This window comes from Eulemur rufifrons, chromosome 2 (genome assembly GCF_041146395.1).
Source record: "Eulemur rufifrons isolate Redbay chromosome 2, OSU_ERuf_1, whole genome shotgun sequence".
Taxonomy (NCBI): domain Eukaryota; kingdom Metazoa; phylum Chordata; class Mammalia; order Primates; family Lemuridae; genus Eulemur; species Eulemur rufifrons.
This window is the reverse complement of record NC_090984.1, coordinates 22084468-22100452: the sequence shown is the minus strand read 5'-3', so window position 1 is coordinate 22100452 and position 15985 is coordinate 22084468. Positions and strand designations below refer to the sequence as shown.

The 15985-nt window shown below is 42.2% G+C and overlaps 1 protein-coding gene across 1 annotated transcript; it reads right to left on the bottom strand.

The window, feature by feature from the left end:
* Positions 1 to 1117: 1117 nt before the first annotated feature.
* COX5A (cytochrome c oxidase subunit 5A) lies at positions 1118 to 15691 on the bottom strand. Its single transcript, XM_069457329.1, has 5 exons — positions 15479 to 15691; positions 8878 to 8994; positions 6704 to 6825; positions 4969 to 5091; positions 1118 to 1775 (listed from the first exon to the last, which is right to left on the bottom strand). The coding sequence occupies exons 1-4, from the start codon at positions 15582 to 15584 to the stop codon at positions 4978 to 4980; spliced, it is 459 nt and encodes a 152-aa protein (XP_069313430.1). The 5' UTR covers positions 15585 to 15691; the 3' UTR covers positions 1118 to 1775; positions 4969 to 4977.
* Positions 15692 to 15985: the final 294 nt, after the last annotated feature.

The following is a 15985-nucleotide window of genomic DNA, read 5'->3' as shown; positions in this document are numbered from 1 at the left end:
TCGAGGTCAGGAGTCCGAGACCAGCCTGAGCAAGAGCGAGACCCCATCCCTATTAAAAATATATATAGGAAAAAAATTAGCTGGGCATGGTGGCACATGCCTGTAGTCCCAGCTCCTCAGGAGGCTGAGGCAGAAGGATTGCTTAAGCCCAGGAGTTTGAGGTTGCTGTGAGCTAGGCTGACGTCACGGCACTCTAGCCCTGGCAACAACAAAGTGAGACTCTGTCTCAAAAAAAAAAAAAAAAAAAAAAGAGCCTATGGCACTGACATGGTCCTCTTTCAGCTCGTTATAGTAAATCTTTTAGATCTTGGTAACTGAAGAAGATTTAAATGTGATTATGTATGCACATATGGGAGCTGATTAAAAAAAAAAACAAAACAAAGAAAAGAAAATCTCTCTTCCCCACCCCAGTGCTCCAAAGGCCAAACATATCATACAAAATTACCTTTTAGGTCAAGTATTAACACCCCATCCTCATCCTCTAGGCTTCAACTTAAATGTCATTTCCTCAGAAGCCTTCTATTTTCTCACAGCACCCATATGTACATTCATAGAGTTTTTAAAATCTGCCATACCTATATATGTGATCATTCTGCTTAGCAACACTCTCACTCCCTCACGCCCCCTCTGTATTCAGGATTTATGAGGGCAGCACTGTGTTCATTGCTGGGAAGAAACAACATGGAAGGATCTGAAGGACAGCTAGAAAGCAGTGGTGACCAGGATGCTATAACTACACAGAGCGAGGGGAAAAGAGCTGGCCAAAAAGGAGATCAAACTAAGAACCACGACTTACTAACTGTACATTAAACAAACACATGTGCTGTTTCAGTTTATTTCACATTTCTACTTCTTCAAAAGGGGAGGGGATTTAATGGTAGGGGATCAGCCTTTACAAAATATCATTGGTGTTAAAACCTTACCCAAACTGATTTTAGTAACAACATGGCTTTAGGAGAGAAGGTGTCTAAATTTCAACCTAATATTAACCCTATTTCTCTGATACTGCAGTCTGGACTGGCTATACTATTATATTAAGTCACACAGACCTAGAAATTTCTTATCCAGCAGCTGGCTTCTAGCATTATCAGGCTTCTAGAGCAAAGCAGGATTGGTGTGTTTTACTCAGTTCTGTAATCAGAATGCTTCCAAATCTGCCGCAGCAAATGCTCTGATGTGCAAGGCAATTACTGCAGTTAGGGACGCTGCTAGGGAGGAACAGATAGGGAAAGAAAGGGGTACTAAGACACACAGTATGAGAGGGCTTGGCTACTGCACAGCACATCAAGACTATCTCAATGACCACTTTGAAACCTCATTTCACCTGTTTTGGGAAGGTACACAATTTGATCCATCCCCACAGATAACCAGTCCCCTAAGCCTAAGGTGTCAACAAGGAAATTTTATATAAATGCCTTCTAGCATTGAGCAAATTTACCAGCCAGAGCACTCGAACATGTTGATGAAGCTGACTTTCACGTCAGATGGTCTCCAGAGAATGAAAGCAGTTCTCTCAGCATGTAAGAAGGCAACTCAACCGGGAAGCCAATGACCCTCTGGCATTTCACTTTCTGCTTCTCAATGCAAACACATGAAACAAACACCCAATTTCAGTTCAAACACATTTCCCTTTTATTAAAGTCCAAGTTTCCATTACATGGTTTGGTACCCAATAAAGGAAAACAGTTTCAAATAAGGTAATATGTTATCATCAGTATTTCCAGGTGACTGTTTACAATCAAGTAGTAATATCAACAAATTCTTAGGAAGCCCATCTGTAAGAGAAAACACAAAGAATTAGCCAGGAAAGAATAAGAAAAAGGCAGAAATCTTATTAAAAAATAACATTTAGAGCTACACTCCAGGAAAAACCATCTCTCTGTAGCCCTTTCTGCTCTTACAATACTTAATCCTGCCTATAGTCAACTCACAGGGAACTAGCTTTGTGGCTGTTTTGCCATTCATACCACTAGCACTTACTGGGGTAGTCCTCTTTTCCAATTAGAAAAGCATTTGGTAGCTGTCCTTAAAAAATTTTTTTCTGTGAAAAGTATGTTACTGCAATTAGAATATATCCTATATAACATGGATCTTCTGGACCCCAGGGGACTAATGTATGATAAAATGAAAAATTAAGAGTTGAACCATAGACTGGGCACGGTGGCTCACGCCTGTAATCCTAGCCCTCTGGGAGGCCGAGGCGGGAGGATTGCTTGAGCTCAGGAGTTCGAGATCAGCCTGAGCAAGAGCGAGACCCCGCCTCTACTATAAATAGAAAGAAATTAGCCAAACAACTAAAAATAGAAAAAATTAGCCAGGCATGGTGGGGCGTGCCTGTAGTCCCAGCTACCCAGGAGGCTGAAGCAGGAGGATCCCTTGAGCCCAGGAGTTTGAGGTTGCTGTGAGCTAGGCTGACGTCACGGCACTCTAGCCCAGGCAACAGAGTGAGACTGTCTCAAAAAAAATAAAAAATAAAAAAAAAATAAAAAAATAAAATCAATTAAAAAAAAGGAGTTGAACCATAGACAAAAGCTTCAGAAATGTAACTAGGCCCTGTGTGATGGCTCATGCCTATAAGCTCAGCATTTTGGGAGGTTGAGGCAGGATTGCTTGAAGCCAGAAGTTTGACAGGGGCCTGGGCAACACAGCAAGACCGCCACTTTTGTTTTCTTTTGGAGGCATTGGTCATAGAAAGACCCCATTTAAAAAAAAAAAAAAAATTAGCCAGGCATGGTAGTGCTCACCACCAGCTAGGATCTGTAGTCCTAGCTATTTGGGAGGAATCCCTTGAGCCCAGCAGTTCAACGTTACAGTGAGCTATGATGGCACCACTGTACTCCAGCCTGGGTGAGAGAGTGAGACCCTGTCTCTAAAATATTTTTTTTTAAATAATTTTTTATATATATATAAAACTAGGGAATCTTCCATTCTGAGCAACTAGTTTTCTCCACAGAATATATTTTTTTTTTTTTTAACTTTTTTTTGTAGAGACCAGGTCTTGCCATCCTGCCCAGGCTGGTCTCAAACTCCTGGCCTCACGCAATCTATCCCACCCCAACCCACTCCTGGCCTCCCAAAGTGCGAGAACTATAGGTATGAGCCACCACATCTGGCCAGAAATCTTTCTTTCTTTCTTTTTTTTTTTTTTTTTTGAGACAGGGTCTTTCTCTGTTGCCTGGGCTACATCATCATAGCTCACTACAACCTCCAACTCCTGGGCTCAAGTGATCCTCCTGCCTCGGCCTTCCAAGTAACTGGGACTACAGGCGAGTACCACCACGCCCAGCCAATTTTTAAATTTTTTGCTGGGATTACAGGTATGAGCTCCTGAGCCCAGCCCAGAAATCCTTAATAACACAAAATCCTTACCATGTATTATAAAGATGAGCTGCCTGATTTCAGGGAGCTTGTGCTGGTGACGGGGTGGACAAAGATAAAACAAAAAGATCAGGGGACAGACATGATCTCACGCCTATAATCCCAGCACTTTGGGAGGCAGAGGCAGGAGGATCACTTAAGGCCAGGAGTTCAAGACCAGCCTGAGCAAGAGCAAGACCCCATCTCTACTAAAAATAGAAAGAAATTAGCCAAACAACTAAAATAGAGAAAATTAGCTGGGGATGGTGGCGCATTCCTGTAGTCCCAGCTACGCAGGAGGCTGAGGCAGAAAGATCGCTTGAGCCCAGGAGTTTGAGGTTGCTGTGAGCTAGGCTAACGCCACAGCATTCTAGTCTGGGCAACAGAGACTCTGTCTCAAAACAAACAAACAAACAAACAAACAAACAACCAGCCTGAGCAAGAAGGAGCCCGTCTCTATAAAAATTAGCCAGGCATGGAGGCACATGCTTGTAGTCCCAGCTGCTTGGGAGGCTGAGGCAGGAAGATCACTTGAACCCAGAAGTTTGAGGTTGCAGTAAGCTATTCTGAGTTCACAGCACTTCAGCAGGGGCAATACAGCAAGACTTTGAGTCAAAAAAAAAAAAAAAAGACCAGTGAGGTGGCTCATGCCTGTAATCCCAGCACTCTGGGAGGCAGAGGCAGGATTGCTTGAGGTCTGGAGTTTGAGACCAGCCTGAGTAAGAACAAGATCCCATCTCTACTAAAAATAGAAAAAAATTAGCCAGACATGGTGGCGTGAGCCCATATATCCAGCTACTAGGGAGGCTGAGGTAGGAGGATCGCTTGAGCCCAGGAGTTTGAGGTTGTAGTGAGCAATGATGACACCACTGTACTACTCTAGCCAGGATGACAGAGGGAGACTGTCTCAAAAAAAAAAAAAAAAGTAAAATCATAATATCTGAAAATCTAGGTGTGGGTACATGGATTCATTTTATGGTCCTCTAAGCTATTTTTTATGCTTATACTATTTTATACAGATTTTTAGTATCTATATTAAAGGGAGTTTTTACTTGCTTTTACACCAGTAAGAAAACAATGATAACAACTAGGAATAATTTCAGCTCATTAAATTTATCATCATTGGTACTTTTTTTTTTTTTTGAGACAGAGTCTCACTCTGTTCCCCGGGGTAGAGTGCCATGGCGTCAGCTGAGCTCACAGCAACCTCAAACTCCTGGGCTCAAGCAATCCTGCTGCCTCAGCCTTCTGAGGAGCTAGGACTACAGACATGCGCCACCATGACCAGCTAATTTTTTCCATATATATTTTTAATTGTCCGTATAATTTCTTTCTATTTTTAGTAGAGACGGGGTCTCGCTCTTGCTCAGGCGGGTCTCGAACTCCTGACCTTGAGCAATCCTCTCGCCTCGGCCTCCCAGAGTGCTAGGATTACAGGCATGAGCCACCGTGCCCGGCAGTCATTGGTACTTTCTAAATTTCTTTATGCTCATGGCCACTACCTCTAACAAGAACATTAAAAGGTCTTACTCTGCCTGAAAGCACCAAAATGTCATCTACTCATCTGTCCCTGGATTGTTCTCCTGCCTTGTTCAGTGGTTTGTTGCTTACCCATGGGGTTTACACTTTGTCAAGGCCCAGTTCCTCTGGAGTGGAGATTCCCAATTCATTTAAAGTTGGTCTAAGTTCCTGGATGACATAGGGGTAGATTTCCTTATGAGGTCCTGCTTTGTCCTGATGGCAAAGAGAATATTCACATTTAACTCTCTGAAAAGCTGTCTCTTAATAAAATGAACTTGAAAAAGCTTTTAATTACATATGCAGAGGCTAACAGCATAAAATACAGGTCATCTACTTTTAAGTTAATACATTTGTTCAATAAAGAGGGCATCTTATATAGACATTGTTCAGGTAGGTTTTTAAGACTAAATCCAGAAAAAGTATTTCACAGTCTTGAATTACTGGAAAAGAAGGTGGTGATGACAGAATTCTGTGAAGGCAATTAAGCATGCCTAGCAGGCAACAGGAATAATTAAGTTAACACGGGGAAAAATATTTTCATTTGCCTCCAATTTGAGACCCTAACTGAATTAACTACCAGTGCTGAATGGATTGATAGCCTACAGAACCCTTAATTATCTTACCCATTATAGATAAAGTAATGTCACATTTTCCTCCTTACAGATCTGGAATTTCTTTCTTTTTTTTTTTTTTTTTTTTTTTTTTTTTTTTTTTTTGAGACAGAGTCTCACTCTGTTGCCCGGGCTAGAGTGAGTGCCGTGGCGTCAGCCTAGCTCACAGCAACCTCAAACTCCTGGGCTTAAGCAATCCTACTGCCTCAGCCTCCCGAGTAGCTGGGACTACAGGCATGAGCCACCATGCCCGGCTAATTTTTTTGTATATATATATTTTAGTTGTCCATATAATTTCTTTCTATTTTTAGTAGAGACGGGGTCTCACTCTTGCTCAGGCCGGTCTCGAACTCCTGACCTCGAGCGATCCACCCGCCTCGGCCTCCCAGAGTGCTAGGATTACAGGCGTGAGCCACCGCGCCCGGCCTGGAATTTCTTTCTTACAGACCACAATGTCTTTTCATGGAGAGCTGCGCCCAGAGCAGAATTTTCACAACACACAATTATACCTGTATTGTCACAAGGTTCCTCAAGAGCTAATATTAAAAAGTCAAATGAACTAAGAAAGTGCCAAGCTGCTATTCTTCTGCTTCAACAAGTTCTAGGTCTCCTTAATTGTATTTTTTAAATTAAAATTCATGTTTAAAATGCAATATATTTGTTCATTACAAAAAACCTAGAAACTATAACCAAACAAGAGGGAGAGGAATTAGGATATATCCTCCTACATTTTCATATATATGTATTTTTTTAAAAAATAAAATGGAGTCACACCACAAACACTGTTTCATAACGTTCTCTAGTTAATATGCCACAAATATGCTTAATGTCAAACACATTTCTTTAATATCAGTAGTTGTGTACTAATAATCTGTTCTGGGAAGTCTCATTTTAAAAAACCACTAACAATATTTAATTTCACATCACAAATAGCAAAAAGATGAAATCTTTGTATACCCTTAATTATTTCCTTAAGATAAATTCTCAAATGAAATTGCTGAACAAAAGGGTATATATCATACACAATTTTAGAGGCTTTGGATAAATGCTGTCAAAGTGACCTCTAGAACGACTTAATTGCAATGTACATTTCCTCTAGTTATATAAGAATTAATTTTAGGCATTTTAACCAATTCAAAAATATAGAATATGTTAATACCCGATCAATAGCCCACCCACTTCTAGAACAATTTTAGTATTGTTATTTCACTGACCTTAACAACCTCTAGGATGCGAACTGCACTAGCAAAATCATTTAATCGTCTGCATGCCCGCAAAGCAGCATCAATGATTTTGGGTTCTGGAACCAGATCATAGCCAACAAGTGTGTTCATCCCTGCAAAATTAAAAAGAGGAGCCATGTCAACACAACATATCCTCACTTAAACTACAATTTAGTTATCTATATTTTTATTGAATCAGGGACATGTGATCTTATCTGTTTGGGTCTCTATTCTCTTTCTTTTTTTTTTTTTTTTGGAGACATAATCTCACTCCCTTGCCCAGGCTAGAGTGCCATAATGTCAGCCTAGCTCACAGCAACCTCAAACTCCTGGGCTCAAGTGATCCTCCTGTCTCAGTCTCCCGAGTAGCTGGGACTATAGGCGAGCACCACCACACCCGGCTAGTTTTTTCTTTTCTTTTGAGACAGTCTCACTCTGTAGCCCTGGGTAGAGTGCCATGGCGTCAGCCTAGCTCACAACAACCTCAAACTCCTGGGCTCAAGCAATCCTGCTGCCTCAGCCTCCAGAGTAGCTGGGACTACAGGCATGTGCCACCATGCTCAACTAATTTTTTCCATATATATTTTTAGTTGTCCAGCTAATTTTCTTTCTACTTTTAGTAGAGAAGGGGTCTCGCTCTTGCTCAGGCTGGTCTTGAACTCCTGAGCTCAAACGATCTGCCCGCCTGGGCCTCCCAGAGTGCTAGGATTACAGGCGTGAGCCACCTCACCCAGCCCTCTATTCTCTTATGTATAAAACAAGAGAAATCTACCATTAACAAATTCTAGATGATAAGATCACAGTGGATCTTCCACAGTGAATTAGTGGAAAGGAAGAACTATGAAATGGCATTCACACTGAAGGAAAAAAACCCTAAGTGTTTTCTTAAATGCAAATACTTTTCATAATAATTAGCTAGTTTCTTTTCAAACAAGTGGGTCACTTTCAACCCCTATCTTTAACGCCTAGTACAATGCATGTATTTTGGATGCTTTAAAACAGATTCGATTGGAAAATAATCTAAAAACAACCAGAGAAATGCTTAAGGAGAGTTAATGAAACCCAAATGAGGACATTAAGGAGATATTATAGAGAAACATTAGTGAACAGACTCATAAACATTCAACCAGAAAATGACTGGGCACTATTACTTCCAGATTTGCACAAAATGACACATCATCAAATTTAAGATTCTCTTGATGGAAACAGAGAATTGCTGTTCTTTTCATTACTTCTACTCAAGATTATTCAGTAAGAATTCCCCTGGTTGTAGCAAAATGGAGTCATTACATTCCTGCAGAGAAGTTTAAAGCACTTAAGTCTCTTGCTTTTATTATTTTAAAATATTTAAACAAAGGATACTGGTGAATACAATGCTAGAATGCAGTCACAAAGAATGAATTTTTCCTCTGAGATAAATTATCCTATACTTAAAATTAGTGACGAAGTTATCGTTAATGGTACTTATGCATGTTAAATGTGCATCTGCAAACTTAAAAGACAAATTCTAGCTTACTTAGACTGGACACTTATTCAGGGCAAGACAATTCATAACTGAGAATAAAAATAACAAAAACCAAACCATGACCTAGAGGAAAAAAGAACTAAATGACTGCCGTGTACATTATTTAAAATGTACATCCATGCTGACTCTTTGTACAAAGCAAAAAAGAAAGAAAATTATGAGACCGACGTGCTACCTACTAAGCTAATGAGGCACCTAGAAAGAAAATTAAAATGTACAAAACTGTTAGCTTTTGCTCACCTAGCTCTATGGCTACAGCAGGGGTTTTCTATCAGGGTGACTGTGTCCCCCAGGGAACACTGGGTAATGTCTGGAGACATTTTTGGTTGTCAAAACTGCAGATGTGTGTATGTATTGGTATCCAGTGAAGAGAGGCCAGTAATGCTGCTAAACATCCTACATTGTAAAGGACAGTCCTCTACAACAATTATCTAGCCCAAAATGTCAACAGCACCTGCTTTAAAACCCGACTTTATAGGAAACACTTACTATGGAAGCTGTAAACTTTCCTACCTGCAAGTTGCACTACGGTAACCAGTTTACATGATACATGTTTTCAAAACAGCTGCTTTCAACAAAGTAGTGGAAACAGTTCATATTTACACACTAAATTAGACAAATATGTCTATGTTCCAATTACCTTTACGCAATTCCCAGGCATCTATATCTGGCTTGTTGAAGTATGTCACCCAGCGTGCATCAAACTCCTCATCTGTCTCATGTGATCCATGGGAATAGCAGCGAATTGACTGGATAGCTACAATGGTGAAAGAGCAATAACTTCAACGTACAAAAACAGTACTTGACATATCTTGTCTAATGCATTAAATTCTGAATCAACTATATATGTTAAGGCAGAAAAAATATTCAACAGGTCAAATGATACATCATATATTAATATGGAAAGAAATCCTTAAAATTAAGAAAAGCAAGTAGATTATATAGGTATGTTTATGCTTTCCCCCCAATGTGTAATACGAGCTTGAAATTATTAACAGTGGTTCCCTCTGGGAGGGAAAAACTTTGTTTCTTTTCTTTTTTTGAGACAAGGTCTTGCTCTATTGCCCCAGCTAAGAGTACAGTGGTGTCATCATAGCTCACTGTGACCTCAAACTCCTGGGTTCAAGTGATCCTCCTGCCCCAGCCTCCCAAGTAGCTGGGACTGCAGGCATGTGCCACCACGCCTGGCTAGTTGTTCTTTTTTTTTTTTTTTTGGTAGAGACAGGGTCTCGCCCCTCTTCAGGCTGGTCTCGAACTCCTGGCCTCAAGCAATCCTCCCATCTCAGCCTCCCAAAGTGTTAGGATTACAGGAGTGAGCCACCGCACGAGGCCTAGAAACTTTATTTCTTTATATACTTTCATACTGTTTAAATTTTTACAACAAGCAGAGTATTAATTCCTAATAAAAAATGTCCAAGCTGGGCATGGTGGTACATGCCTGTAGTCCCAACTACATGGGAGGCTGAAGCAGGACTGCAGGAGCCAGGAGTTCAAGACTGTAGTGTGTGATGATCATGCCTGTGAATAGATACTGCACTCCAGGCTGGGCAACATAGTGAGACCTCATCTTTAAAAAATAAAATAAAATAAAAATAATATTAATGTCCATTGAAGTTCTTAAGCAAATTTAGAACATGCTTTATTGATAATTTTTTAAAAATCTTATGCTATTATATTCCAAAATAAGTTACACATCACAAAAAAGCAATGGTAATTTTAGAAATTGTATCAAACTACAGTCCCTTCTCCAAAGATTTTGATAATCCCCTAAGGTGGAACATGCTCTCTAATCTACACCCAATGCAAAAAAATACTGTTTTATAAGATACTTATAAATGAAATTTTTAATATAATATTGTCAAGAAAACAGGACATACAACTATTTTCATGCTTTTTCTTGCCTTCAGCATTCCACTCCCAATCAATACACCCTTTACAGTACCCTATAAAAAGTCTTTTCATTTTTTCTTTCTGCCTGTCAAATGGGCACTGAATAAAGAGTTTTGAAATCTGGATTCCTCCTATCTTATTAATTAACTAATTAGAGACAAGGATCTTGCTATGTTGCCCAAGCTGGTCTTGAACTCCTGATCACGAGTGACCCTCCCACTTCAGCCTTCTGAGTAGCTACGACTACAGGTGTGAGCCATCGCACATGGCTGGATTCCTTCCGAACAGCCTCTCAAACAGGTGGGGGATAGGAGGCAAGAACTTTTACCTTTGACTCTTGTGATACAGCACAGCCTAGTGGTCAGCTACCTCTAGGCTCTTCATTCTCCCACTGTTTGACCCTGAGAAAATTAACTTGAGTTTCATTTTTCTTTATCTATAAAATGGCAATACTACCACCTTAGCAGATTACGAAGATTAAATATGAAAGCAGACAGGTAACACTATGCATCGGGGTTGGCACCTGGTAGGTACTAAATAAATGGTGGCCATAAATTAACCCTTATCTAAAAATATCTTAATTGACCTATTTAGGGACATTTCCTATTATCTGAATTAGACAAGCTTGGTACAATTTCTAGTTATTTAAGAAACCTCTCATCACTGTAGTTCTAAGAATACTCTGAAAAATACGGCTGGGCGTGGTGGCTCATGTCTGCAATCCTAGCACTCTGGGAGGCCGAGGCGGGAGGATCGCTTGAGGTCAGGAGTTCGAGACCAGCCTGAGCAGGAGTGATGACCTCGTCTCTACCAAAAACAAAAAATTAGCAGGGTGTGGTAGCAAGTGCCTATAGTGCCAGCTACTTGGGAGGCTGAAGCAGGAGGATTGCTTGAGCCCAGGATTTAGAGGTTGCCGTGAGCTAGGCTGAGGCCACAGCACTCTGGCCTGTGCAACAGAGTGAGACTCTGTCTCAAAAAAAAAAGAAAAGAAAAAAGAAAGAAAGAATACTCTAAAAATTAAATGTTAGGAATATCCTATACATCCTTAACACAATAACTGGCAGGAGAAGAGTAGGGAAAAACAGAAGCAGAAAAGATGAATATGGGAGACTAGCCAGTTCTGGAGACAGACTGTCACTGCTATATCAAGTGAAAGGATTTTCACTTATCATTTGAGCCTATGGCACCTGCCATTAGTCCCACAGGATCACAGCACAAGTCCCAATCTTCCCAGAGACCTGAATTACGTCCACAATCCAAGCTCAGAATGAAGACGGACATATATACAAATGGACTGGAAGTGGACACATTTTAATTTCTATGACAAGAGAAAAAGAATGGATCTCTAGACCTAAATGTATCTGGTAAGTGCAAACATTTATTCAAAACTACATGGATATTTATTAAGGCTTACAAGACTGATTTCACATTTAATATATCAGAAAGCATAGATCAGAACAACTCTCTAACCTGCTTATCAAGAATTTATTCCTGCAGTCTAACCCCACTGAGAAAAGAAAAAAAAAATTTATAAGCTACTGTTTTCAAAAACTAAAGTTATCCTTAAATGAATACTTAAAGTGCAAGTGTAAACTGATACAACCACTTTGGAAAACTGTTTATGAAGTTTCTTACCAGGTTAAAGACACATCTACCATATAACACAATAATTCCATTCCTAAGTGTTTACCCAAGAAAAACGAAAATTTATGTACTCCCTCTCCAGAGGTAATTATCTGCCCTTCTACCCAGAACAGTAAATGTTGCATGATAAGCAATTCCTTTTGCTCACTGCTGGGCATGGATTTGACTAGATGAGTACTAGCTTTGTTTTCTAACTGTGAAAAAGATGACCAGCAACTGCAAATCCAAGTCAGGATCATTATCTTCAATGATTTTTGATCACCTCTCTCTGAAAGCCAAATTACAAACTGGTTGTATTCCAAAAAGTCTTTTAGAAAACTGTTTGGAACCTACATCTCTTCCAGGAGGGCAAAAACAGACTCTCCCACATGGTTTAAATTATATTCCTAACTTTAGTTATGGGATAGAGCAGGAGCCATTCTGTTAGCTATGAACATGTTCCGCCACCCCCATGCTTAACATTTTTTAAGGCAAACTATACAAGAATTCTCTGCCCACTACCACCACCCTTAAGGTATTTCTATCTAGTTTTGAGGCTTGTAAGGCAGACTATTTTGGAAAACAATTACTCAGTGCTTTTACACAACCTGAAGATTCCAAAGTAAGAAAAGGGATGCAGCCATGAAAAATGGGGACATTTCTAGGGCCTGAAACTACAAAGCTATTTCTAACACTGCTTTTTGGCATTCAGTTATGCACTCAATTTACTGGGCTAGGTGGGTCAGGCAGCACTTCGGAAGCAGAGGTGGGAGAATTGTTTGAGGCCAGTCTGAGCAAGTGCCTCTACAAAAAATAGAAAAATTAGCCTGGCATGGTGGCACAAGCCTGTAGTTCCAGCTACTCAGGAGGCTGAGGCAAAAGGATTGCTCGAGCCCAGGCATTTGAGGATGCAGTGAGCTATGATGATACCACTGCACTCCAGCCTCTAGCCGGGGTGACAGAGAAAACTGTCTCAAAACAAACAAAAAAACCCTAATGTATTTAGAAAAATCAAAGGGCCCATTAATCCTTTGGGTTTAAATTTAGTTAAATCAGATGGCTTTATATTTAATAACTAATCAGCTCCCACAGGCCCAAAGAATGGACATTTTGGTGGTGGTAACTCCAGCAATGAGCAATGGCAGTGAATGATGTAGAGGGCACATTAACAAGTTATTGATTATTATCAGAAGGGTCATTGAGGGTGTTGAGGGTGCAAACCTGCCCTGGACCTTGGAAATGTGAGAGTGGTGCAGAAAAGAAGGTTGGAATGTAATAAAAGTGCTGCTTAAAGTCAGCCCTGCACCAAGAAAGACAAAATTCTCTTCCTTCCAGGTCTTCCCCAGGTCTCAGGGTAAGGAAGTAAGAGCCAGGATTTCATAGGTTTTAAGAGTTGACTAGAAGACCTAACCGTTATTTAAAACATTTAATCATCTAATTCAGCAGTTATTAGGCAACAATTATGTTTTAAGTTGAAGGCATCTTCATGGACCAAATATGGAATTTGGGCTGCTACTTAACTAGAGCAAATTTGAGGTCCCATAGGTCAATCCTTCCAGACATTTCAAGTATTTGACCTTGGATAGCTTCACCCAAGACCCTTAATTCCTTTTTTAGGGGGCGGGGGGAGACAGGGTCTCACTCCGTTGCCTGGGATAAAGTGCAGTGGCGTGATCATAGCTCACTGCAACCTCACACTTCAGGACTCAAATGATCCTCCTGCCTCAGCCTCCCAAGTTGCTGGGACTATAGGCTTATGCCACGGGACCCAGCTAATTTTTCTATTTTTTGTAGAGTCAGGGTCTTGCTCTGGCTCAAGCTCCTGACTGCAAGCGATCCTCCCATCTCGGCCTCCCAAGTGTGAGCCACCACACCTGGCCCCTTAATTCCTTTTGACTTTCCATTACATAAAACTTCTTCAGTCTCATACTGGTAACAAATCCCAGCCTATAATATGCAAAAACGAAATGCACTGTAATAAAGCAAATATGCATTAAGCAGTTGTGCCAGGCAAAGTACTAAGAGTTACACTATCTCATTTAAACCTCACAACTATCAAATATTCTCCTGAGTTTAGAGAAGAGGCAACTGAGGCTTAAGGTGAACACATCCAAGGTCACCACAGAAAGTAGCAGCTGACACCACTTGTAACTAATACTGCCTCCTTGTGGCAAGTATTTAGGTCTATAGGACAAATACCTAAAATAAAGCTCTTGCTTTATGAATTACACTCGGGAGGGGGCAATACAACACCTAGGAGATAAACCACTAAGAAAAGAAGAACCCCCATAATCTATAGTTTAACAAAAACCCCCACCATTTCCCCCAAATCCCACAAAACGTAGCAATTCTTTTGAAAAACTCAAGAGTACCCTCCCAAAATGTATCTATATGAAAAAATTAAAATAGTATTTGCTGCCTTAGCAATTAGATAAGGAAATAAACAAACAAAACCCCAAAAATCTGACAAACTCTGGATGGCCTAAACCTAACCATGGGTAAGAAACAAAAATGGTTCACCACTAATAAAGGAGTCAGTTTCCCAAGATGGGTTTCAGCTTCCTGTTCTGTAAAAACAAGATGGTGTCGCAAGTGCACTCCAACCTTACTGTTCTATAAGAACAGTACTTCCTTATACTTCTACTGTTTCATAAATTATAAAAGTATAAATTGAATGAAGCAAAATATATCCTTTAGCTTCTGAAGTGACTAGTTAAAATACCTAAAATAGTCAAGGGAACAACATTACTGGTTTTGGGTTTCTGAGTTCATGTTTAAACATGCATGCCTAGGAGCTGTATTTCATAACACAGCACATACTACCATCATGGACCAAGACCAAAGTGCAGTTACTGTAATTAAAAGTACAGTGCTGGACACAAAATATCCCAGAACACATGTAAGGGGAAGGAAAATAAGAGACAAGAATTAGCAGCATATCTCATAGTCCAGCAATCAGGCTTCTAATCCAAAGGGGAAAAAACACAAAGTTTTCCCATGTTTGTAAAATCCACTATTCCTGAGTCTGTGGTATCCAATTTTCTATGGTAATATTCTTATAAGATCTATCAATACTCGGGCTCTCTTCCGGCTCGCAGCGAACCACCACACACGTCGATCTGTTTTAAACGTGGAAGAATTAGAACGTGGCACAGCAGTCTCTAAAAAATGACAGAACACGCTGTGAAGGTTACACAAAACGCTAAGAAATGCCTGATTTAACAGTATAATAACGTGTCCCACACGGAAGCATATGGAGTCCTCGGAAACTGGGGGCTAGCAGTGGTGCAGAGGTCCCTAGAAGGGGCCACCCCCGCCCCTACCCTGAGGGCGCGCCCGGAGACTCAATGTCACCTTCGCCAAGGCGCTGCAGGCCGGCGGCAGCCACTCCCGGTCAGGTGGCCGCAGGGTCGGCGCCGGGGCACGGTCACGGCCCGGGAACCGAAGGAGAGCGCTGAGTCCCCTCCTTGGCGCCCACAGCAGGTCCACACCTGACCCCTCGCGGTGCCAGCGCCAGGAAGTCGCGCGGAAGCAGGCACCGGGGGCGCACCCTCACGTCCTCCACAACTCGAGGCGGCGGCCAGAACGGCCCGCAGTCACAGGGTTCGGCCTCCGGCCCGCAGAGCAGGGGATAGGCCGAGGAGGGGAGCCTGCCCTCGAGTGGCGGCGGGGGCCCAGGTCACCGCAAGGACACGCGGGCGCGGGCAATGGCAGGCGGGGGGCCTTACCGGCGGCGGGGCCGGGGGCCGGGGCGGGGTGCAGAAGGCCTCGAGGGCCGGCCCGGCTGGCTGCGGCTGCGGCTACGGCGCAGCGGCGGAGAGCGGTGCCCAGCATGACGGCGAGGCTAGCGAGCAGGACGAAGCTAGGGAGAAGCCGGCTGTGAGCCCTCGGGCCGCTCCGGAGCTGGCGGGGGCCGGACTCACGCAGGGACGCACGGCGCAGGCCCGCCCACTGCGGCGCTCGCGCTTGGGCGCGAGGAGACAACCGCGCGGCCGCGGCGGGCTACGGCGGCGCGCTGAGGCCAAACTGCGCGGGCGCCGCGCCCCGCCCTGTCTCTGGTCCGGTGACCTGCGGCAGCCATCGTGGAACTAGGGTGGAACGAAGGCATTTGGGGCGAGCGATGGACTGCGTAGGCGTTCCGGTCCGGCTCCGGAGGCGACTCCGTCACCTCGAAATGGGAATGATGGCACTAACAACCACAAATTATAATAAAAATACCTACTTTGCTTCTTTCC

What these genes read in the sequence shown, in the direction of transcription:
- COX5A (XM_069457329.1), bottom strand. Translation starts at nt 15,584, where the DNA reads ATGCTGGGCACCGCTCTCCGCCGCTGCGCCGTAGCCGCAGCCGCAGCC. An exon ending in GGCCCCCGGCCCCGCCGCCG is followed by an intron (nt 8,995 to 15,478) that starts GTAAGGCCCCCC and finishes TCACCATTGTAG; the next exon opens with CTATCCAGTCAATTCGCTGC. An exon ending in GCATCCTAGAGGTTGTTAAG is followed by an intron (nt 5,092 to 6,703) that starts GTCAGTGAAATA and finishes CTTTGCCATCAG; the next exon opens with GACAAAGCAGGACCTCATAA.